Source organism: Eriocheir sinensis, chromosome 31 (genome assembly GCF_024679095.1).
Source record: "Eriocheir sinensis breed Jianghai 21 chromosome 31, ASM2467909v1, whole genome shotgun sequence".
NCBI classification, from domain to species: domain Eukaryota; kingdom Metazoa; phylum Arthropoda; class Malacostraca; order Decapoda; family Varunidae; genus Eriocheir; species Eriocheir sinensis.
In genome coordinates this window covers 10,712,920-10,738,110 of record NC_066539.1, presented here as the reverse complement: position 1 = coordinate 10,738,110, position 25,191 = coordinate 10,712,920, and the positions used below count along the sequence as shown (strand labels likewise).

The 25,191-nt window shown below is 40.0% G+C and overlaps 1 protein-coding gene across 2 annotated transcripts; it reads right to left on the bottom strand.

The window, feature by feature from the left end:
• Positions 1 to 139: 139 nt before the first annotated feature.
• LOC127005913 (CCR4-NOT transcription complex subunit 3-like) lies at positions 140 to 24,582 on the bottom strand. 2 transcript variants are annotated; one of them, XM_050875298.1, is made up of 13 exons: positions 24,395 to 24,582; positions 19,349 to 19,581; positions 18,705 to 18,860; positions 18,397 to 18,579; positions 17,938 to 18,075; positions 15,884 to 16,057; positions 14,962 to 15,157; positions 14,738 to 14,830; positions 13,355 to 13,761; positions 11,864 to 11,948; positions 10,854 to 11,155; positions 9,774 to 9,983; positions 140 to 2,382 (listed from the first exon to the last, which is right to left on the bottom strand). In XM_050875298.1, exons 1-13 carry the CDS (start codon positions 24,417 to 24,419, stop codon positions 2,284 to 2,286), a joined length of 2,301 nt encoding a protein of 766 aa, XP_050731255.1. In that variant the 5' UTR covers positions 24,420 to 24,582; the 3' UTR covers positions 140 to 2,283. The 2 variants fall into 2 exon arrangements, with proteins under 2 accessions (XP_050731255.1, XP_050731256.1); XM_050875299.1 differs by having other exon boundaries at positions 17,947 to 18,075.
• Positions 24,583 to 25,191: the final 609 nt, after the last annotated feature.

The following is a 25,191-nucleotide window of genomic DNA, read 5'->3' as shown; positions in this document are numbered from 1 at the left end:
AGCTATTTTTCCAGCTTTTACCGAGCTACACTGCACAATGGTCCCAAACAACCCTTGTGAACAAACCATGGCAGGAATGCATGGTGTATGTACAGAACCTATAAGGACCTGCCTTGTAAGGGTTAAGGAAAAACATACAAACCATTCACTTTAAATCAATAAAATTATATTGGGAAAAATAAGATACTCCACTCCACAGGAAATAGAGTGTATTTTATATCACTTTTATATAAACACCTTTGTCCTCTATTCTCAAACTGTGTTGTTTCTCCCATTGTTCCATGACACCACAACCACTCTCACATCCCATGAACAACAGATTGGGAGGAAAGAAAAATGAATATATTTTCTACTCTAAACCTTCAAAGTTTAGAAGTTTTGTAAGATAGTTTGGGTTTAGTCCTTGATGATTAGAAGCCAACCTCAACATAAAATTATGCAAATACTGGAAGCAATAAAATCAATGGATATCTCTCTCTAACAGGCGTAAATTGAGGCACAATTTCTCAAGTAGAATGTATAGGAAAATTAGGCTTTCTGACACTGACAAGAGATACACATATCCATTGATGTCATGACTCACAGCTCAAAGGCATACTTTTCAGACATACACACAGATGATGTTCCAAATCAACCAAAAAAGGTTGTCCCTTCCATCTACACTGCATACCACTGTAGGGATGTCAAGGACAGTATAAAAATATCATTTACACTGTATAAAAAGTCTACAACGACTGTACACTATCTACATAATCCTACTCCTTTGCTGGACACTTGGATGTCTGGGGGCTTCCATAAGTATGTCAGTTGTATCTTTGCTTTGAGCAAGTGACTGACTCTCTCAACAAAGAAATCCTCTACTTGCAAATGTTAGAATTAATGAAAAATGTACGCCATCCCACAATAAATTATTGGAATATTTTTCTTAGTGCTACATTATGATAAACTTATTTATCTGAGAAATATAGATCTTTCCCCTAATTTTGCTATAAATAAATTATGAATTTTTCAATATATCAAATAGAAATTTTGGTCTTCAAAATTAGTTTCAAGGGAATATTGTAAAGAATTCAAACCTCAATTAAAAGTACAAATACAACTGCATACAAAACCAAAACAATGAAAATATATATTTTTTGTCAGAACTGCTCTATTATAACCATCTTGTACTGAAAACAACCAAGTTTAAAATTCCTAGCCAGTTATAAATTCTTGGGAGAAGTCTACCTCTTTCACCCTGAGTGACAATGAAACTAAAAAGACCAACTAACATCTTATGACTCCAGGCCACCAGACTTCTTCATTTTCATCAGGCAGCAGTGCTGTACTGTTACATACTTCATCACTAAACAATAAAACCAAATTTCAACATGGAAACTTTATAAGAAGGCGAGAAAAAAGATTGATTTGTACTAAAGTAACGATGCTGATCTTGCCCGTAAGTTTAATGGTTTGTTAAATTAAGTACTGCAACATATTATACATTCGAAACAAAGTAATGAACCCTATGACAGCTTCAAGAATTTGTATAAGTGATTCAGTAATGCAACCAGTCCAACATTCCTGGTTGTTAAGGAACATCAATCTGAGGTATAAAAATATGATGTAAAACTAGAATGGTTGAGAGACTGATGCATCACAGATCTCCGAGCAATGCAAATTGTAATTTTAGCCTTGAAAAAAAGATGGATAATACTGGTTGGCAACAAAATACTACCAGCACAGAATGCTGCATCCAGATATTTGAGCAAAATTGAATAATGCACAAACTTACAAATCTAAACCCTAGAGTTTGAAGGATGAGATCAAAGAGTGGTGTGTGTGTGTGTGTGTGTGTGTGTAGGTAATTGTACTCAACTCAAGCTTGCAAACCTTGTGGACCACCAAGAGGGACACAAGTCTGTGGTATGGGCAAGAAACAACTCCTCAGTAAAAATAGATATGCTCTATTTGGGAGGGGAAAGATTTTACAAAAAAATTACAAATGGAATAGATGAGACTATCACATATCATGGTATAACAGTGGTTGTGGCAGCCATGACACTTGACTTTACTGGGACGCAGTGAACAACACGGGTAGTGATAGGGCTGGGATGAGGTCTGGTCTGATGAAGGAAAAATATTCTCCCTAACAGCCTACCTTGGTCCTTCCCAAGCCCCCTCTGGCATCCCCTTCTTTCACTTACAATATGAATAATTATCACTCAGTATAGCACAGCTACCCTCAGTGTGGAAAGTGTGCCAAGGGAAGTGTGAATGAGATCCTTGGTGAACAGCAGAATCTTAGTTCAGATCCCGGTCTTCCAAGAACCGGTATTCAAAAGTGAAATTTTCTTTTTTCCTCTGGCCCCAATTTTCATAGTCAAAGTAGATATACGTGCCCTGGAAAGGAGAAATAATCATGTAAAAAGTATTCCCAAAGTAAATATGCATGTCCTGAAAAGAAATACAAACAAAAAATAAAAATTTTAAAGCTGCAAATTTCCATGAATTAACATGCTAAAAGAGTCACTTTAAAAACTGAAACTTCCAAGTGGATAACTAGGAGATAACAAAATGCCAACTTAACTACACCATAATACACCTGCCGTACCATAATTACCATAAAGACAAAAGTGTTTAACATGCAAATGTCAATGACTTGCCAGAAAAAAGAAAAAAAAAGCGATAAGGCAGTGGGATGTGCCCCCCCACAGACGAGAACATAAAAAAAGAAAAAAAAGAAGTAGATGGTAGATAGTAACTTAATGCCAAAAAGTGTGTAGCCTTCATGAATGCTTTTCAAAAGATCTTATACCCATAGCTGGGCACAATAACAGAAAACCTCATTCCCGATACCCGATAACTGATAATGTTGATAACCAATATTCGTTAACTGGAGACACAAATATAGGCGATAACCGATACCCAATATAAATCCACAATTCTGATACTAGCTAGCAATAAGTCCAATAGGCAAAAACGATACTATATTGATATTTCAAATAAAAAACATAGATGAATTCAAATTATCATTATCTGTATTTTAGAAAACTTACACAACCTGAAAACCACACATTGGCACGTACATATGGACGATAATACTAGAAACGCCTGAACTGGTGTTGTATTATTTGGCATCCCCTCCATCAAAAGCTGGCACTTTTGTTTACAAACACTGGTCTCCTGTAAACTGGCCCATCACTACTTATTCAGCTATTCTTACTTATCATCATTAACACTGTAACAGTTACTTCAGTAAAGAAGCACTGAAGCACTGGGAACCGGAACACTGGCACTCACTCCGTCACTCGGGACGCAGCTGAGAGGCCACGCGCCACGCCGCCACGTGATAACACAAGCCGCTGGTCCCTGTTTGCGCTCTTTACAATGGGATCACAAATTTCAAGCAGTGAATAATTATTTTGGGGGCAAAGTTAAATGATTTTTCTCTTTGATATAGTAATTTTTGAGTCTAACATAAAAAAATACCTAGTGTTTTAATATTGATGATCTAAATATGAAATTTCTTCACCGAAGATATTTCATACCCCGAAGTTTCTTCATACAACACCGGGCGCCCGGGCCACGCATGCGCAGTAGGGAGGAGACGTTATTTTCTGAGAGGCGGAAAAAAGTAGTGATTATCACTCCCGGCTTTGAGAGGTGGAGCGCCTTCGTGCTGTGATGACATCATCAGCAAATATGGCAGCCCAAACAAACACATAAAAGTGTTTCCATTGCATTTCACTTCTCTGTGCCACCATAACCACTGCAGCTTCCTTTTCATCTTCTGTTGTAAGGAGTTCATCAGTCAGGACAGCTAGTAATGCATGTTAAACGTCGCCAGGAAGATCAGCGTATGCCATTTTGCTACAAGTGAGACGCCATTACAATAACAACGACGAGGTTTAGTAAAAGGACGGCCTTTATCTCCACTCTTGCAGCACTCTTGGAGCACTGGCAGTTACTGCAGCAAGAATTTCTTTTTCACTATGATTTTCAGGGTGTTTGCCCCAAGGGAATAAGCCGTTTCAAAGGCTGTAGTTGGGACCGAAAGGGACAACTACCTCCCGAACTAAGACCAAGACCCAAGATGATAGATACAGCCAACACTGCTCTCATTCACGTGGTATGCTCTCCCTATGGCAAAGTAACTCATCCCAAAACGTAACTTCTCCTAAATCTGAATTCTTCTCCAAGGTGAACACCTATCTCGAACGCATTGGGGTGCTTTCAGCAGGTGTTTTGGTAGAACAGTGTTGCCACTCATGCCAGGGCTACTTTGTGCGACAAGTGGGAAATATAAAAATCCTAAAAAAATCTTCCATGACAACCTGTATAAAACCGAAGCCGTACTGTTTGAGGGACGACTGTGTGTGTGTGTGTGTGTGTGTGTGTATACAGTCATCCCCCGCCGTTCGCGGGTATTTCGTTCCCGGACTTCGGCGCGTCTGATATGAAACCCGGCTGGACTATAACCCTATGGGAAAATATGCATTTGGGGAAGTCACCTCTGACACGTCATATAAAACATGTTTTTTTCGTTCTTTTTAATGACTGAAATGAGACAAGACCTTGTTAGACAACAATATGTAATCAACACTCACCCTGGGGTCAAAATTTAGTAGCACAGAAGACCCAAAAGTAGCCCAATTTGCGATAAGTAGCCCAATCTGGCAACACTGCAGTGTGGCGGCGCGTGAATTTTTTTTTTTTAGGATAATGTTGCTATGAGAAAATCTCGACCAATAGCAGTCGTCCCTGAGTGAGCTGCTGGCCAATAGGAAAGCATGACGTCACAGTCTAACGTGGCGTCACTCAGGAGCAACCTAACGTCCATTGCCCCGCCTCCCTCCTCTCTCCCTTCCCCCCTCCTCTCTGCCTCCCTCCCTCCCTCCTCTCTGCCTTCCTCCCTCCTCTCTGCCTTCCTCCCTCCTCTCTCCCTTCCCCCCTCCTCTCTGCCCCCCTCCCTCCCTCCTCTCTGCCTTCCTCCCTCCTCTCTGCCTTCCTCCCTCCTCTCTCCCTTCCCTCCTCCTCTGCCTTCCTCCCTCCTCTCTCCCTTCCCCTCCTCTCTGCCTCCCTCCTCCTCCTCTCTGCCTTCCTCCTCTCTCCCTTCCCCTCCTCTGCCTCCCTCCCTCCTCTCTGCCTTCCTCCTCCTCTCTCCCTTCCCCTCCTCTGCCTCCCTCCTCCCTCCTTTCTGCCTTCCTCCCTCCTCTCCTTCCCCCTCTTCTCTGCCTCCCTCCCTCTCCTCTCTGCCTCCCTCCCTCCTCCTCTCTGCCTTCCTCCTCCCTCTCCCTTCCCCCTCCTCTGCCTCCCTCCCTCCCTCCTCTCTGCCTCCCTCCCTCCCTCCTCTCTGCCTTCCTCCCTCCTCTCTCCCTTCCCCCCTCCTCTCTGCCTTCCTATTTAGCGTCAATGCATCCGCGTATACGCGAAACTGGGGCCGCGTATAAGCGGGGGGGGGTCACAATTGAATTGACACGCGAAACAGCGATGATGGGTGAGACCCATGAGCAGTGAGGTGACTGTATATATAGATATATATATATATATATATATATATATATATATATATATATATATATACAAGTAACTCGATTTACGCGAGTTTGGTTTATGTGTTTTTGAAATAATGCGGGGTCCATAATCCAAATAAATGTTTAATTTACACGTTTTTTCCACTTATACACGATATTTTATGAAGTGGCCACCAGATGTCTCATGCAACTGGACTCACACAGTGCCGCGGCCACACAGCTGAGCTCAGTTCTTCCCGCGCGCCACTTGGTACCAGCTATATGGTACGTTACCGGTACCAGACTGCTCGGTACCGGTACCAATACTAGCCAGTCACTCATGGTGTCCCTCATTTCTTCCTCACACGAGTGAGGCTGAGACGGAGTGCCTGAGTGGATATCTCAGTGATATGGATATTTCTCTCTCTCTCTCTCTCTCTCTCTCTCTCTCTCTCTCTCTCTCTCTCTCTCTCCACTGAATGAAGTGAATATTTATTTTTTGATAGAAACCTACCTCTTGTTTAGTTTACATTGTTTTTGATTTACACGACCTCTTCAAGGACACAATACTCGCGTAAATCGAGTTACCTGTGTGTGTATATATATATATATATATATATATATATATATATATATATATACACAGTAGAGCCCCACTTAGTGCGAGATCAGTTAGCGCGAACCGCAATTAGCACGAGCCACCATCTACCAAGAAAAAAATTAATTAGCGCAAAAGCCTCAGTTAACGCGAGCAGCCACCACGACTGAATTTTGAAAATTGCGCCAAGCTGGCATGATGCGCGGCACAAGCCGCCATGATGAGCAGCACAAGCCGCCATGATGAGCAGCACAAGCCGCCATGATGAGCAGCACAAGCCACCATGATGCACGGCACAAGCTGTCACGATGCGCAGCACAAGCCGCCATGATGCGCGGCACAAGCCGCCATGATGCGAGGCACAAGTCGCCATAATGTGCGGCACAAGTCGCCATGATGTGCAGCACAAGCTAACGTGATGCACAGCACAAGCCGCCATGATGCGCGGCACAGGCCGCCATGATGCACGGCACAAGCCGCCATGATGCGCGGCACAAGTCGCCATAATGTGCGGCACAAGTCGCCATGATGTGCAGCACAAGCTAACGTGATGCACAGCACAAGCCGCCATGAGGCGCAGCACAAGCCGCCATGATGCGTGGCACAAGCTGCGAGAGCCCTTACTTTAGCAGACGACGCCATGTTAATACAGGGCAATTGCTTTGTTTACGTTGTGGATGCGGATACGAGCAACTGACCTTGGCCATGTGTGATGCACACCCGGGGATTTGCCGGTTGTCCAAGTGTGATACTGCCTTAAGGCAGCGAGGCCGCTGACCGGGTGAGCACCGACGATGACGTCATCGGACTCCCAGCGAATCACAAGCGTGTTTTCAGAGCTCAGCCAATCATAGTTTTTTTTTTTTAATGTGAGTGATTATTTTGAGTAATTATCAAACCCAAAAGTCAGACCCACGTGTGCACCAAATATTTTTTTTCATATTGGTTACTTTATTCAATTAGCGCGAATTCAGTTGGCACGACCGCGTTCATCCACCTAATTCTCGTGCTAAATGGGGCTCTACTGTATGTATGTATGTATATATATATATATATATATATATATATATATATATATATATATATATATATATATATATATATATATATATATATATATATATATATATATATATATTGTCATGATTTCATTATTCAGGGAGTGGCCTATGGAAAGTTACCGCGGGAGTCCCCGCCATTTTGACTGAGAGAGCAGGAAGAAACACTAGCAGGCGGGAAACAGAAGCTTTTCAAATAATTTCGTTATGGCGGCCAACACTGAGCTATGTGTGGGATGCATGATCCACTATGACCAATTGCATGTGTTAGGTTATTAATAAATAACAATTCCATAGCCGTTAGGGTGTTTTAGCGTAAGTGTTGCACAGAAAACGAGATGTGAGTATGGCGAGAGCTGGCATCTTGACCACGGCCGACGCGCACGGAGCATTGTGGGACGGCCACCATCTTCCAGCCATCTCCTGCCCAGACTTCGACGCGAGCGGACGTCCATGTTCTCCATCGTGGGGTTTTCCTGCCTTCTAGTATCCACAATTCCAGAGTGATTGTATACTCAGGTCTAGGGAAGCCCGTGGGAGGAAGGAGGGCACGGTGCGTTGCAGTGAGGAACGAGAAGAGGACAGAAGGACTCCAGGCCTAACGGACCACGAGGAAGATCAGGGTGTGGCTTCCCCCTTCTTCCAGCTACAGCTAAGTAACCATTTGCTAGGATGTTTTAGCACAGCTACTAGGTTGCTGTGTGCTTGGTGTTAATTAATTATTCTTAATTTCCAGCGAGTTTCTTTGTTGTTTTCAATAAACTTAAGAGCACGTTTATCTGGCTTTGCTTACCCTATGAGAGATGTGATTAGTCAGATATTTAAATAATAAGGACTAGAGGGGCTGTGAGTCTGATAACTCAATTTTCAGTTATTTTATTTTATATTTTTTTATTGCTGAGAATTTACGGGATTTTCGGAAGTCCAGACCTTTCAAGAACCCCACATAAAATGGCGCCCGAACAGGGACTGACCTCACACTCCATAGGCGAAGTATTGGCTGTTAGGCTCGAAGTATTTATCTCACAAGATGTTTGTATCACAGTGGAAAGAGGAAGCGGAAGTGTTAGGGTACAATGCTAAAGAAGCCAGAGATTACATAATCAAGGAGCAAGAGAAAGCGAGAGAGAGAGAAAAGGATCAATACCAGCTAGAATTACGGAAACTAGAAGCTGAGAGAGAACGAGAAAAGGAGGCCCATGCACTAAAAATGGCCGAGCTAGCGGCAAATAATGGGAATGGTAATAACTCTCAGAATAATACAGCAGTTTCTCCAAAGCTAAAGCTTAATCATTTCAAAGATGGTGACAAAATTGTTTTTTGTGTTTTGAGGAAGCTGCTAACTTAATGCAATATGACGAGGTCACCAAGCGTGTGCAATTCATGAGTCTTTTTGAAGGTAAAGCTTTGGAGGTAATTCATAGATTGGATGATAACTCTCATGAGTATAAAGATATGAAGGAGGCATTATTGGCAGCTTATGGAATGTCTGTTGATGATTTAAAGAATCAGTTCTCCTCTGCCTCCATAAATGATGATGAGACAGCAATTCAATTTGCTGCTCGCCTCAAGGGGTACTTAGATCAATGGCTCAAGAAAGACGGTGCTGATGAGACAATTGAAGGTGTGAAGGACCTAATCTTGCGTGCGCAGTACATAAAATCCTGCCCAGATGAATTAGTCACGAGGCTCAAGATAGACAAGGTGAGGAAATTAGAAGTTATGAAAGAAATGGCTAATTCCTATTTTGAGGCCTGCAGTAGGACGAAAAGGCCTGTAGTTAAAAGCAATAACATGCCGAGTGAAGTCCCTAGAAAGATTGGTTCAGGCGTCGCCACCAACCCTGGTGTGATTAGCCACGCGTGGCCTTCAGCCAAAAGTAACCAACGTTATGTACCGCGCCCGAAGACTGGAAGTTATGGGTCGCAACCGTATCAGGGTAATAAGTGGCACAAAAATGCTGCAGTAAGACAAGAAAGTGCCCCGCAGCATGATTATTATGGTAGAAAGCAGGGTTCGACACATGTGCCTTCCATGAATGGCCAGTCTCGCGATGCGGCGCAGAATCCATGACTAGTGGCCGGCGCAGCCACTAATCAGTACGATGATTAGTTGAATCTGAGTAAAGGTTGGGTAGGAAAAGGTGAACCTCAGATTGGTGCAGCGGTAGTGACCCGAGCAGCTGCTAAGCGTAAGAGTACTGTTAGGCCTCTCATGGTTACATCTCTTGGAGATCTAACTAACAGTGAGGACGTCAGGAAGGAGGTGGAAAGAGACGACACCCTGCACGGCGTACGCAAATGTTTGCAGGAAAACAGTGTCATTCAGCTGAACGAGAACCGCGTCAGTTTTATCAAGCAGCGTGGCTTGATTTATAGGCAGATTATCTCTCCCTCGGGTGAAAGGAAATTGCAGTTAGTTGTGCCTGCGAAATACAGAGAGGCTGTACTAGCATCACGATAACTTATCGCAATAACGCCCAGCTATGCTTATACCTAATTATGTAGTATTCTCTCAACCATATGCAGTTGATCCAGGAATTTTTGAGCTGTCATATATACATAAATATATTTCTAAAAGAAAATGGTTAAAAGATATAAAAAAATCACCATGGCCACTAACCTGTTCATATTCATCTGTGATTGCCTTTGGTTCCTCATGCCGCTGAAACCACATCATGTATTTGGTGTGAAATCTCCACGATTGCTTTTTTAGTGCTTTGGCAGCAAGGTACTGGGCTTTGGTACCTTCCATGTAGTAAAAGATAAAGAAGAGAGTTTCGGTGGATAGCCTCTGGAAGAAGTCGACTGTATCTGACATTGGTGGTGAGACCTGAAAAAAGGAATTAATACATGAACAATCAGCTTCTGTAAAGCCTTGAACAAGAAAAGAAAAGGATTCCTTTCAAAACATAATGCCTACCCTGTCAGCAGCTAGTGGTTGTCTATAGATGGGGAGGCTACAGCAAAAAGGGAGTCTAAATGCAGTTTGAGTTACTGCCTCCAGTAGCTGCTGTGGCCACTATGTAATGAAGAGGGTTAACACTATCTATCTATCTATATCTCTGACACCCAGCTCCCTTGCGGGAACTTCCCTCCAGGGGGTGGCCATGGGAGAAGCGTCTCCATCTCTCCTTATTCTGGCACTCCCTCTCAGCACACTCAATCCAAACACAACACAAGTACAGCAAATATTAATGAGACTGGCAATCAAAATTGTTCACTAAACGAAGCTGAATATTAGGTTGTATGATGCAGTGTTATACAGATGCAACCAATTTTCAGTTAATCTTAGTTCTAGTAACATTCCAACTTCGTCACAATGTGTTCGCACGAAATTACTCATGCATTATTATCAATCATATCATTTATCAATACTATTACTATTATCATCAAAACTGCCATCACAAAGCTGAACAGTCTAAAGAGTCTATATAGACAAAATAGGCTCTCAAAGGGGGATTCAGTATTTCCTTTACTTTTCATGACTAAAAGACACAGTACAATGTAATGTATTATTTTCTTTCAAAAATTTGGTGAACCACTCTAGGTTCAATGCTATGAGTGTAAATAACTACTGCATATGCAAGTTTACAATCATATTCAGAGACTATCAATATTTAATCAATTTACCAGCCAGTGAGGGCAAAGAACACAGTATGAAATACCAAGTGATTCATCAGCGTTTTCCCCACAAACTAACCTGTGGGTAGTATAGCGGTGTCTGGCAGGGCTGGCGCGGCAAATGCAGTCTCAATCTTTCCGAATCGGACGGATGAGGCATGTGAAAAAAGGCCGCTTGTAACATTTTAAACTGTAACTCATGTTCTACTGTCAGTTGTGCTGGACCAAGTGGAGCAACACCTAATAGTGGAGGAATATGAGCTTCTGAGGTTCCTGTGTTCTTCGTTGAACAGGTAGTGCTGGTTGTGTTGTTGTTGCTGTTGGTGTTGGTGGTGGTGGTACTACTACTGCTGCTCACGACACAGTTATTACCATCCAACACTGTAAAGAAAGAATAGTGTGTCTTTAAAATCACATCAAAACAACAAGTTGATAGATTTCTATGCTAGTGAAAATAAAAAAGGATACTTTCAAATAACCGCCACTAACCACCTGGGATTTTTCAGTCACCGCTGAGCGGCCTAAGACTACCCACATGCTGTCCTGAAGACCACCCATCAACCTGGACTCTAGAAGCTGTACAGCACAAGTGAAATCAAGAATGAGCCCCAGGGGGCAGCATGAGCCAATAACAATGGCGCCACTATAAAAAATTGCCTGCACCATGACGGGCTTGGGCCGACCATCAGGCCAATATGAATTAGCCAACCGGCGCTATAGACCACATGTAAAAAAAAAAAAAATAAATAAATAAATATATAAAAATAAATAAAAACTGTTTTGTAGATAGTGGATGATAATGGACATCCATCATCATTCATGTATTGTTAGTTACTGAATCAAATTCGTTTTCTCTTTCCTTCTAACTCTCTATGTTTATTTAAGCATCCTCTTATGGTGAAAGAATATTTGTTAATGAAACATGTCAAGTTGACAAGAAAAATTGAGCCTGAAGGAATTGTGGCAATATAATTATGGTACAAAAGTGTGACTGGAACAGAAAAAATAAATTAAAATGGTTATATTGTCTGTGTGAAGGCACCACAGAGTTTGTCATTCAATGAAATACAAATGAAGAAAATCACAAACCTGATGATGGTATTGATGAAGAGTTTACTTCATTGACTTTCTTCTGAGCTATCACCTTCAAAGATACTGCTGTTTCTGCAGAGTTCTGGAAAAGATAATAAGAAAGTAAAGTTAATGGAAGAATACTGTACTGAAGACTGTTGCAAATAATGATCCAAATAAAATTCATCCAGACCAAAATAAATACAATAACATTAGCAATAATAACAAAAATAATAATAATAATAATAATAATAATAATAATAATAATAATAATAATAATAATAAAAATAACAACAATCATATTACTTGTTTTTCCAAGTACCAATTCTTCTTGAGAATTCACTAACACTTGAAAACAAAACAAATCTAATGTTAGTAAAGTACTATATAATTTAACCCGTACAGTGTTGACCTCAGGTGAAGTGTCATGTCAAGTTGCATTTTTTTTTCCCCTAAAAAATCTTTATAAAAATATTTTATTGATGTTTGACACGGAACAAAAATGAGGAAACATGTGCAATAAAATGCTCCTCTTGCTTCATGTGTATGCGTGTATATCAGTCAAAAACTAAAGCGCTGAAAAAAGTACTAGAAAAGATAAACATTCTCAATTGCAGTGATTTGTTGTCTGTTCATAGTAAAAACAGCATGGATGTATGTATTGTTACTGTGTGGATATAAAAATATATTCATTTTGATAAGAAGTGGAAACTTTCTCAAGTTTAGTGTATATTCTTATTAGTATAAGGACAGACACTGCCCAAAATACAAACTTTCTCCAATTTAGTGCAAATTCTGAGATGTTTGAGGACAGACACTGCCAGAAATACTAACATTCTCCAATTCAGTGCAAATTTTTAGATGTTAGAAGACAGACACTGCCAGAAATATAAACTTTCTCTAATTTAGTGCAAATTCTAAAATGTTAGAGGATAGACGTTGACAGAAATAAAAAAGATTGAAACAATTGTAAATAAAGAAAAAATTCCAAGAGCTGTACAAGCTGACACAAAAGGTTACTTACTTCCACAATTTTCTTTGGAAAATAGTGGACCCAATAAATTAGTAAAATTAAAAATTATAAACAAAGGCTGTGTTGAAATGCCTGTCTTTTGGCTCTGACCCAGATGTAGACTACCCAGATGTAAACTAAGCAGTGGGCTTTCGTCTCTTAAACCCAAGATAAATATTTTTTAGCATACACCAGTGAAACTTGGTGAGGTAATAGCAAAAGGGTGAATCTCTAGGAATTTTTCTGAATTATTTTTTTGTATTTCTGGCGGTGGGTGTGTCTCTACGCTTGTTTGTTTTTTATCTAGTACCTGTTTGTTTGTCTGTCTGTATTGTCTGTTTTTTTGTGTGTGTGTCTCTGTTTGTGTTTGCATGTGTGTGTGTGTAAGTGTGTTTTTCGCTGAGTTTCTGCCTGTCTGTCTGTCTGTTAGTGAGTTTGTGTTTGTCTATCTGTCTGTCTGTCTGTTGAAAGAACAAAATCAATACAATCACAGTTACCATAGTTGGTGTGTGGCCAGGATGTGATGCTGGTGTTGAGGGAGTGGGGGCCCCGGAGGGTAGCGCAGGGGTAGTGGTCGCACTTCCAGACAGGCTGCCTTGCGGGGAGGTGACGCTGACATTGCTGTTCACTCCGCTGCTCGGCCCATTCGTGCTGCTATTACTGCTGCTGCTGCTCCCACTACTGGTACTATTGGATACGGAGTTTCCACTGCTACTATTACTGCTATTGCTGCAACTGCTGCTGCTGCCACTGCTGCTGCTACTGCTGCTGCTGCCACTGCTGCTGCTACTGCTGCTGCTGCTACTGCTGCTGCTGCTGCTGCTGTTGTTACTGCTGCCACTTCCAACAGCGTTATTGACAATACCGCTATTCATTGCACCACTTGATTCAGGTGAGTGTCTTCCTGCAAAATTGTAGCATACAATCATTAGTTTGTGATATTAAACTTTGGTTAAATAATATCACCTGCCTCCCAATGAATTCTACATCAAGGAAAAATAGACCTGTAGCACAGTTAAAGCACCATAGGTCAGATAAATGGCATCATATTAATGTTGCCATCATCCCTAAAGGAAATCAGGATTTTGGTATCAACAACACCATTCATTAGTTTTAAAAAGCCTGCGTTCATGTCATTCTGTACCTCAGAGATAGCTGTGTCACTTTGTCTTCTCAGTATAATTATGGATACAGATGAAGGCAAAGTTTGTTAAATAAGAAATGAATGTGTCATGATGCTAGAATGAAATTATCATGTGTTTATAAAGACAATTTCCTTTCCAAAGACCTAAGAATCAGAGAAACAAGTCTACTACTTCCTTAGTGCTAATATGTAAAAAGCTGAAGAAATCAACATATTACTATGAAAAAGATAGGCATAAGTGCTGTGCAAGTAATGGACAAAGCAAATATCACAACATTACAAATCCATCATGGCTATCAACAAACTTTTCAGAGCATGGAAAAATAATCAACACTGATGATGAACTACATTTGAGAATAATGAGTAGTTACAATACAAAGAAGCAGGAAGCAGTGTGAATATTAAGTACAGTCAATAATTTAATTGTAAAGAAAATACTAATGAAAAAAAGGCATGCGTAAGAAATATATGACAGCCAAATTAAGACAAGTGGAATATAACTAAAAGGGTGCTTGTTAATTTGTGTGAAATATGGAGGGATATCTTAAAGCATGGTCAAAACAATCAACATGACAAAAAATGCAGTTTGTATGCATTGCTTTGGAAGGATGGCATCAATGACAAATAGACAAGTAGCAACATGTATCATCAAATAACATCCAACATAACCTTAATACAAGTCTTTTGGAAAATGATTTTGTCTAGTATAAACTGACAAGCAGATATCTATACTTACCTGTGCTGTTATGTTGTGAAGTTGAGGTGATAAGATGATTGGTAATGCCTGAGCTTGTGCTGCTGTTGTTTGGAGTGGATTGAGAAGTGGAACCTGTGAAGTACACACAATAATGAGGTCTGGTGTAATAAGCTTACATCAGTCAAGTGGAGTAATACCAGATGGTTTTCTGTTTGCCATAACCTGAACTTAAATACATGCCGAGAGATAAAGAAGAAACTTACCTGATACAGGTTTAGTTGGGGTGGATGGAGGTGGCGTTGCCTTGGATGATGAGTTGGAATTAACAGCGACAATAGTGGCAGCGGTCGTAGAGCTGCTGCTATTGGTATTAGCATTGCTGTTGTTAGTCAGGCTGTTGCAACTTGACAGACTGTTGGTGGCTGGTCTTACTACCAAAGGTTTAACTGGTTGGCTTGCCTGTCAAAGAAGTGCTGTATTTAGTGAAGGAAATCCCCCTCTCTACTTTTAAATTAATAAAAATGTACCAAATTAATGGAACATCATTAATTTGGTTTGAAGTCATATTTTCCCTCTATTTATGACCCCTATGAATGACCTATATATGTATGGGGGTGATGGAGCAACTGAACACTGTGGTGGCCATACCTGATCCACAGCAAGGGGTTCTAACAATCTCTGGAAAGAATAAGGCTGCCTTTGGAATATAACCCTCGCAAAATATAATGTTAAGACCTTACAAAAAGAGAGAAATTCCTAATATATCATCAGCAGCAGCAGCATTTTCAACCTTTAACTGTCCAATGCAGGAAAAAGGCCTCCCTTACATTTTCCAGAGGCACTATTTCAAAGGTAGAGCAGACGAGAGTACTCTGCCTGCACCGTAAAATGCTGTACAACACATGATTTCACAGTTACATTCAGTCTCATGATTTTTCTACAAGAGTGTATGAAATAGAATGGATGGGATAGGGTAGACTTGTTTAAATACAGTCCAAAAAATCTAATTAATTTATAATCGTCTTAACCAATACTGTACAAAATCCATACATTTTAATGCCAAAAAACTTTAATGTCACTGTAGATACTGTTTGAGTTCTGTTACACTAAGCAGTTCAAGATGCCCAAGATGTCTGCAGCTGTGACACTGATGTTAGAATGGGAACTAACTTCATTACTGCTTACTGAGCTGATAGATCTGGAGTCCTCATTTTTACTACTCCTCTTCTTGTCATGTGGAGTGGCAGGGGCATCATGGTCATTGGGGTGGCTGGTTGCAGGGGACGGCGCCGGAGATGACCCGCATACTGAAGATGGTGTTGACCCGTCCGTGCTGTCATGGCTACCTCCCAACACATGCTGCAAGGGAAACATCGCGCTCAGTAGACTCCGCAATGTTTGTTTTATAAAAGATTTAAAAACAAAAAAGTTAACAGCATTTAGGAATAAATATATCAATACAGAAAATACTTGAGTAGTGTGATCTACAATTTTCATACAATTACCACAACAAAACATTAAAAACAATGTTAGCTTTTAGTATTATTGCTCATGGGTACCTTTCTAACTCACCTAATAAGTGGAAACAAAAACAAATCATGCTCAGCTGCTGTGTTGGAGTATTACAACACTTACTTATTACTGTGAACTAAGCACTAGTAGCATCAAAAGCTTACAACTGAACCATGCATTTAATTCAATGAATCTGGAAGATCTTTCATCCAGCTACTCATTTTTTTTTTTTTTTTTTTTTAAACAGCAGTGTAGGCAGTCAAGGGCAAAAAACAAATGGGGAAAAGAACACAGAAGCACTGCTCCCAAAAATTAAGAGAATAAGATTCTTTTTACATTGGAAGGCAGTCAATTTACATGCTGACATGGCAGTCAGTCTTGATTGGTGATAGTTTTCTGACTGATGTGGACTCACTTTATATACTGAAGGCCCAATCAATTCTTCTCATATTAGCTACCTAAACAGTACTTTGTCCTAATTACTACCTCTTTAGAATATGCTGAGACTTTAAGGACATTCACACCATTCAAAAGGATACACAAATATATGAGCCGAGATGACATTAGTCAGTTTACACAGAGCAGCTCATAAAGACCAATTATTTACCATCTGGCAAGTCATCCATAAGTCTATCGAAGCTGCCTTAGAAACTTTCAATTATATTTGTACTAATAACATGGCTGCTAAATTTGTTCCGTTCATCAACTGCCCTGCTTGTGAACCTTTTTCTTTTGTATGTTCTCCAGCACATTTGTTGGAACCTTTTACTCATTAGCCTTTTTTTACTAAGGTACTCTATCTAGATTACCATTTGAGATACCATCTACCATTTGAACACCTCAATTAAGTTACCATGCAATAATTATTTCCAATAACTGCAAATCAAGATTTTTAAAGCTTCTGTTCTTTACTATAAATGGTTAACCTACTTTTGAAACTTTCACTCCTGTTTGCAACAATCTACCTCATCCCTATGCTATTCAAATCCCTTATGCAAAAGTTAACCAGCATCTTTCATCCCTTTCACTGGTAAACTCTGGAACAGCCTTCCTTCATCTGTATTTCTTTTGACTTGAATTCTTTAAAGAGGTGAGTATCAGGACACCACTCCAACCAAAACTGACCCTCTTTCAGACTCTTGCAGATTTGCCTTGTCTTCCTTCTGCTGAGACATTGCTTAGCAGGCTTTTTGTTTTCTGTCTCTGTTGCCTTTGAACTGCTTCCAATGTTTAAAAAATCTAAATGATACAACACTAGCTAAGGGCATAACTACTCATGCAATCTTATTTACAAGTAACAAGAGACACACCAGCTTAAAAAGGGTTATATTGAATACAAATGCAGAACAAAAACACTTTCCAATTAAAGTATAATGAAAGATTACATATCTTCAGATTTACCAAGTCTCCAAGAACAAGGTCATCACACAAGTGATGAATGAAAATCATCATGAACCAATTTTCCACAGAGGATAGACGGGATGTCAACAAAAGACACGTGACAAGATGAGTGCTATAAGTGAAAATAGTTAAGGGGTGCATAGGAGCTATGCACCTTTAAATAGCTTTTGTGATGTGAAATACAGGGAAATACTTTCTTACTCTGTCTCATGGAACTTGAGTATCTTGTACTTGAGCTATATTCTAACTCACAAATTATCTTTGTGAGCCAGAAATAAGCTGGGTGTTAGTCAAGCTTGTTTACTGTATTACTTCACACTACTCACCTTGCCTACCGTTATTTCTGGTGTAGGGTAGTCAAGGTCCTCCATGTCGATGTCATCATACAACCCAAGGTTCTCATTGAAGTCTGGGTCTTGTGAAGACTCAATGTAGTACTCAACATCTTCCTTAATCATTTTAATCTGTAAAAAATATGAAAGGAATATTACAAGCTAAGGAAAATATGTACTTACTTGTTATTGTTGAAAATGTTATTTTGAAAGCAGGTATTTGCAAGATCCTACGGTCTGTACAAAACAAACGGAAATAACAGTTCGACTTTTGGTTTACTGTATTGTGTCCTTATAATGATGCAAAGTTAACTCCCAGTAAAATTACAAAACTAATTACAGATCCAAATATTAGGTAATGCTGTCAATGATGGAATAAAATTTGTGCTACATTACATGGGCTCATACAAACAATCATCTTATCCATTCACAAGCTTCAACATAACTACTAACCTGGTCACAGTCTATGGATTGGTTGTCAAGCATTCTCATTAAGATTTCCAATTTCTTTATGTGATATTGATGTCTATCAATATACTCTTTGAGATCTTCTATTCGGTCAGACTTGTCCTTATCCATCTTCTTCTTCTTTTGTGTTGCCAATAAAGACTCAATTTCTGACTCAAACTGGTCCATCTGTGGAAAAAAAAAACAATGATTGAAGCACCAGTTCTACATTTGGAAATGATTATCAATTTCAATAAAGCAAAACACATGAAGGATCATTCAAATTTTACAACACAAAAGAAATAATAACAAACCTGGATGTTTAAAGTGTCTATAGAGGAACTGAGCCAACTGTTCACTTCTTCCCTTTCCCGCTGAGCTGGGTCCTTGTTTTGTGCTGCACCGAGGCCTTCTTTACTGTAGGCTTTGGTCTTTGTTTCTCTTTCTACCACTTTAAATCTTTCCATTTGCTGAAAAATTAATGTCAAAGTCAAAATCAATTTCAAAATAGCAGTTATTCATATACATGATGCCATTTCACTGACGGCAGTAGGTTTAGAATTGATGGTTGAAATTTAAACATATTATATTAAACTAAACATAATTATTTTGATTCCATATAAAAAATAATATTATAACAAACCACGAATCAATTCAAACAGCTGAGCTGTGTTTCTTAATGCAAAAGAGAGGGATATGAAAATTAGGAAATAAACAAAGATCACTGAAATCTGCTGCTAAAAGGATGAAAGAAAGAAAATCCACATCTCGCATCATCCTCTTCAGCCATTACTAGTCCACTGCAGGACAAAGACATTTCCAATAATTTTTAAATTTCCGAGTTAGCTCACTTTAAACAGTAATTTTTTTTATCTTCAAAAGTTGATTAATTGATCATAAACTGCTCTAGCCTCCCAGCCCCACCACCACCATGGAAGAGAGAAACATTTCCACTTACCGTTTCTATTAACTTCCGGTTTTCCAGTAGTTGTGATTTGTCCTTTATTTCACCTGAGGCTAGCCAGGACTTGATTTGATCCCGTAATCTCTGAAGCTTCTTGATTTCTTTCTTGAGGTCAGCTTCATATTTTTCTTTTTGGTTGCTATTCGTAGCATTGTGTACCTTCTGCCAAATGTCTTCAAACTGCTCTACACCCTCCGCCACTTTTTTCAGGCACCGATCAATTTCACCTGCGAAGGAAGAGCTCATCGTTACCCTCAGGTTGTGAAAATGGATACATTGACAAAAAGTCAAGAATGTGAATATCTGACCAAGAGAGGATGCGTATCCCTCATAACATGTGGAACCCCTATTATCTGGCAGTGATGGGGGCATGCATATCCTAGTTGTTAAATTTTGTGGTTAGCTAAACTTTACATTCCTTTCTTAGCAATAACCAATCTCATATACATATACAGTAATATGTAGCCAATAACATCTAACTGGTGCCTGAAAAATGCTGTTATTAGTGAAAATATTATTTGATTATAAATGAAATACGTGTATAGAGAAAGATTTAATTGGAGCCACTTCCCCAGGACCCATTTATCCTATTTCAAACCCTTCCATCACCACATATTTTGGGGGATGAAATAGTAAGAAACCTATTATTGACTTGCACATGGCTGCTACTGTGGCATACCCCTCGCCTCATCAACACAATGGCCCCTCTCGCCTGGCTCACACACTTCCATCAACATATTATCAAACCCATCACAGCCAGCCCTTACAACTACTGGTTATAGAGGCAAAATCACCATACAATAATAATACACAATACTTTAAACTGTATAGCATGAGCATTTTTGAACTAGTAAGTAACCTGGCTGCAACCAAGCACAAGAGAAAAACAATGCAAAAAGTGCCATTTGTGCCTCCAGACCCATAGGTAAACACAGCAGAGTTGTACCAGAAGAATAGTGAACAAGAGCCACAATGTGGGAATGAATATTATGAATATTATGCACATTAGTGCAGTGAACTACCAGGATACCAATCAACTTTGTCCTTAGGTGTGGGTTGGGTCCAGGGCTGTAATTTAGGAGGGGGGCTAAGGGGGCTCTAGTCCCCCCCAATGTTTTCCTAAAAGTGCTTAATATTAAAAAAAATTCCCCCATGCTCACTTCACTTGCTACCCCCCCCCAATGAACCTATGATGCTCTCTAGCCCCCCCCCAAAAAACTGGCAAAATTACGGGCCTGGGGTCACGGACTTTGCATGATGCTTTATGGGTAAAACAATTCTCAGTGGCCTACCCTTATCATGGCTCAAAAGTTCTTGCACTCTATGTTGAAGCCTCTGCAGTGTGTAATATTTTTGCCTTTATAACAGCTGGTTGAAAGGGTTGGCTTTGACAGGTTTAAAGATGTGTTGACAAAAGTGGTTGAGCCAGAAGCAAGAGGCGACTAAGTCATCAAAATGGTAGGATGCAAATGCAATCCAGGATGCTCCCCCCCATAATATATTAAAAAATCCAAATGTTCCTGTAAATACTTTGTATATTTATATTTGATATTACTATTAATATTTTGTTTGAAAACTGTTATGAAAGATCCTACTGTAGTATTAAACAAACACAATGAAAAAATGAATAAGCATATAGCTACCATTCTAGACTGCAAATAAGGTGCAATTTTTTCCCCCTAATGTCCCTGAAAGTCACACTGTCTTCAGTCCTCAAGTTCAAGGGTTGCCTGATGCAGTAGCTGGATCCTACACTATATACCTCAAGAAATTGCTTCCCAGATTCCATTAATTAATTATTCATTATTTTCCGAGGTATCACTGCACTGGCTGACTATCAGAATCCACCATGTATGTTTTGAGTGTTAGTGTTACCTAGTAGTGATTTGCAAGAAATGATCAATGCTCATGGGGTTCCATCTTCCATCTCAATCAGTTAAACTAAGCTTTAAAAACTCAGTTCAGCTTTTGGTTTAAAATTATACTTCTTTGTCCAAGCTATTCTAATGATCAATGCATTGACTGGGAAAGCCAATTTCTTGACATCTTTTAACCGCCTCTTTTTTTAGTTTCCATTCATGCCTTCTAGTTGCTCCCCAGTCCCATACAAAATGATCCTCTTTATCTAAAATGTCAATTCCATTCATCATCACAATGACATCTGCACTCATGTCACCTCTCCTCTCTTTGAGGGATGGTAGCCACAACCTTTCCTGGTATGTGAAGACCCTTGGGACTGACTCACTGCTCTTTGTGTTCTTTCTGTCTTGTAACTTTTGTTATGTTTCTTTCCTCTGTGAGCACCATATTACTGCCACACATTCCACTCTAGAACTATCAATTCCTTCATCATCTTTTAATTCATGATGTGAAATTACCCTTATGTCAGTCTACAGTTTATCTGTCTGTCCCATGATCTTGTGTTTTTGGGTGACACGTCAAATATTAAAAATTAAACTCAATCTTCATGAGTGATGTTACTTTTGTGGGTATTGCAAACATTAATCAAACATTCCCTAGGGGTGTGGGGCATGGAAAAGCTTGGGAACCACTACTTCACGGTTTCTTCATAAACCCTTCCCTCCACTCTTAGCTTGTTGATCCCCTCTTTGTTTATGTTTTCCAGTGACATTACTATAGAAGAGCTTAGGTTCCTCCTCGCAATTGTCACCTACCTATTCCTATCATAAAGTTTCTTTCTTCCTCTCTCCAGATTCTTACATATTCATTCCTAACTCTTTTGTATTCTTCCTTTGTTCTACTGTTGCCTCCCATTTTCTCTTCTTTGATCCACGTTGCACTTTTTTTTTTTTCTGTCACACCTTTTGTTGAATCATTCCTTTCTTCAATTTTCTCTCCTTCATACTTTTAGTATGTGGTTTCCCATGCCTAAGTTATAAAAGTTTATAAAGATTTCCCACTTGTGTCTCTATATAGTTTCTTTGATTTCCCCACTTAAAAATACTACTAGATATTTAGTTTGCTTTCTTGTAGTTGTATCTGCAATGACTATGACTTTTTTGAGAGGTGCCACAACCCCCACACAACACCACATGATCACTGGTCCCCATCAAACAAGTATTTCAAAGACTCAGTCATGTTTAGTTCTTTGGTTTCCACTAAATCTAGCCTCTCTGGAATGTCCTTTTCACTGTACCATGTATCTCTTTGACCCACAGTGTCATTACTTTGATCAATGCTATATTAATGAGTATAGTATTCTCTCAGTTATCCAATTAATGCAGCCACAGCCCTTACCAATAAATAAAAGATCCAGATAGCTAGAGGAAATTTTATGACTCCAAGAAGTAGACTGAGGAAGTATCACTAGTAATCTTGCACCTAACTCTCCATCACAATCCCCAGCATCATACAGCCTCACCTCCACAACAAAACACACCCATCTAACCGCTGACACCACCCAGAAGCATGCTGTCCCATCATAAACAACACACCCATCCCTTGTCACTTCCACCCTGAACAAAGCCACTTCTCTGGAACCACACTCCCTTCCCTGCCACTATCACTGGACACAATGCTGCCTTGCTTCCCATACAAGCAACTGCAACATACTGGCCTCCATTGCAGAAAAGAGCAATATCCAACAAAAAATTAAGATAAATAGTGCAAAGATCAATCAGAAAATATTGTGTCAAACACTGGAGTGCGATACCTATATACTTTAAGGATGGACAACAAAGTTTGTAAGTTTAAAGTATGTCCACCCCTTAATCTTGCCTGGTCTTCGACTAAGCGCAATTCTGAATTTTTACCTGTGTTTGAGAAAAATTGTAGAAAATGTTAAAAAATTCCTCATAATGTTTATATGAATTAGCAATATCAATTAAATTTAAATGAGCCATTATAAGCCATGTTCTTCGCAGTATTGGCCTTTCCATAATTTATTATGGTAATTAGTTACCATCAATTAGGCTGAGATTTGGTTAAGTTAGTTTCTATATAGTTCTTAACTAATTAAGCAGTGATAGGTAACTATTTCAACAACTTAAGCCAAGCTCTGTAAATAACTATGGTTAAAAGGTATTATATGGCTGGTTTGGGTTCAATTTTGTTTCACCTCTTTACTGATTATGTACGTCAAAACAAGACATGGTCATAGCAATGACCTGTTATGCAAATGATTTATTAATTTGACATATTATGGAATTTTGGAAATAAAATCAGCAGAACACTGGACCCACTCTAAAGAGGTTTGCACAGGAAAAGAAAATATCAGCACTTTAAGAAGGCATCCTAGTATATAAAAGCATGTTATGCACAAACTCTGGAGCCCTGCACACTACTGAACAGAATCAGAAATATAGCAAAAAATTGCGATTGTATGGAAAATTAGCCCCATCAAAAAATGCACATTTACCATAATTACACATCAAATTTATTCACAGAGTGCAGTTCAGTAAAAAGCCTCACCCATAAAAATGATAACCAAGGGAGTGCTGGTGGGCCAACTCCAAGAACTCTCATGTAGGAAGGGGCCTCTCAAAGCTTCCCCATGAAACCCTGACCCCTATCACAAGGGGGGCTTCATCTTTAGTGACTGCACTGATATAATGGTCAAATAGTGGAGTTAATACTCCAATTAGTATTAGTAATGACAGGAGGAACAAACTCGAGCCTAAGAGTGAGGTACTGGTATTAGTAGTAGTATCAATTATAGTATTAGTGATGGTAGTAGTAGTTGTTGTTGTTGTAGTAGTGAGGGAAGGGCGGGCAGGCTGGTGCAGGGGGCGAGGGCCTGACAGGCAGTGGGGGCCGCTCAGCTGGACGCCGCCATCCCTGGCTGCCCCGCTCACAGACGCAAAGAATTAAGACAAGGAAGGCCCCTGAACCCCACGCCGATGATAATACACCCTCGTACTACAGCCCTGCACCCTATGCGTCCATACGGGAGGTCTGGGGCGTCCTGGGGCAAGGCATGGTCCTGATATTCCCTTTCTAGTGGCTGTGTTTACACTCGTCCACAGCCCTGCCTGAGCCACAGCGCCGAGCAAACCCATTATTCCTGGCCGCGCCGCGTACCTTGTAATTTTCTAGATGCTGCCATTGCTACGAGGAGTGTTTGCTGGGGCCTGTGTTCATAATGGTCGGCCAGAAGCCTCGCACCGCACAGCAGGAATGGAGGAAAGTCTCTGTTATTGTTATTGACACTGTCGACACAATATGGCGACCATCTCAAGCTGCCGCGACGCGCACTCCCACAGCGACCACGCACGCCTACCAAAAACCACGGCCACTACTACAGCATTATATTCCACTACTACAACAGCTAGGCTATTCCACTGCAACAGGCTACTCAACTACAACAGCATTCTATTCCACTACAACATTTTATTCCAGGCACCGCTCTCAAAAACTACAACATTATATTCACCGTTCCACTACAACATTCTATTCCACTATAACATGCTATTCCATTCACCGCTTATACCAAAAACCACGGCCACTACCACACCATTATATTCCACTACTACAACAGGTTATTCCATTGGCTACTCCACTATAACAACATTCTATTTCGCTACAATATTTTATTCCAGGCACCGCGCTCTCAAAAACTACTCCATTATATTCACCGTTCCATTACAACATTCTATTCCACTACCACATGCTATTCCATTCACCGCTACCAAAAACCACGGCAGTCTGCTCCACTATACTACAACATTCCACTATTTAACAACATGCAAGATATTCGAAATCCAGTCGATCACAGATACCAAATACTACATTAACATTATATATTCCATTACAACAACATTATATTCCAGTCGATCAGCGCTCTAAAAACTACAATATATCATTCCACTACAATAGGC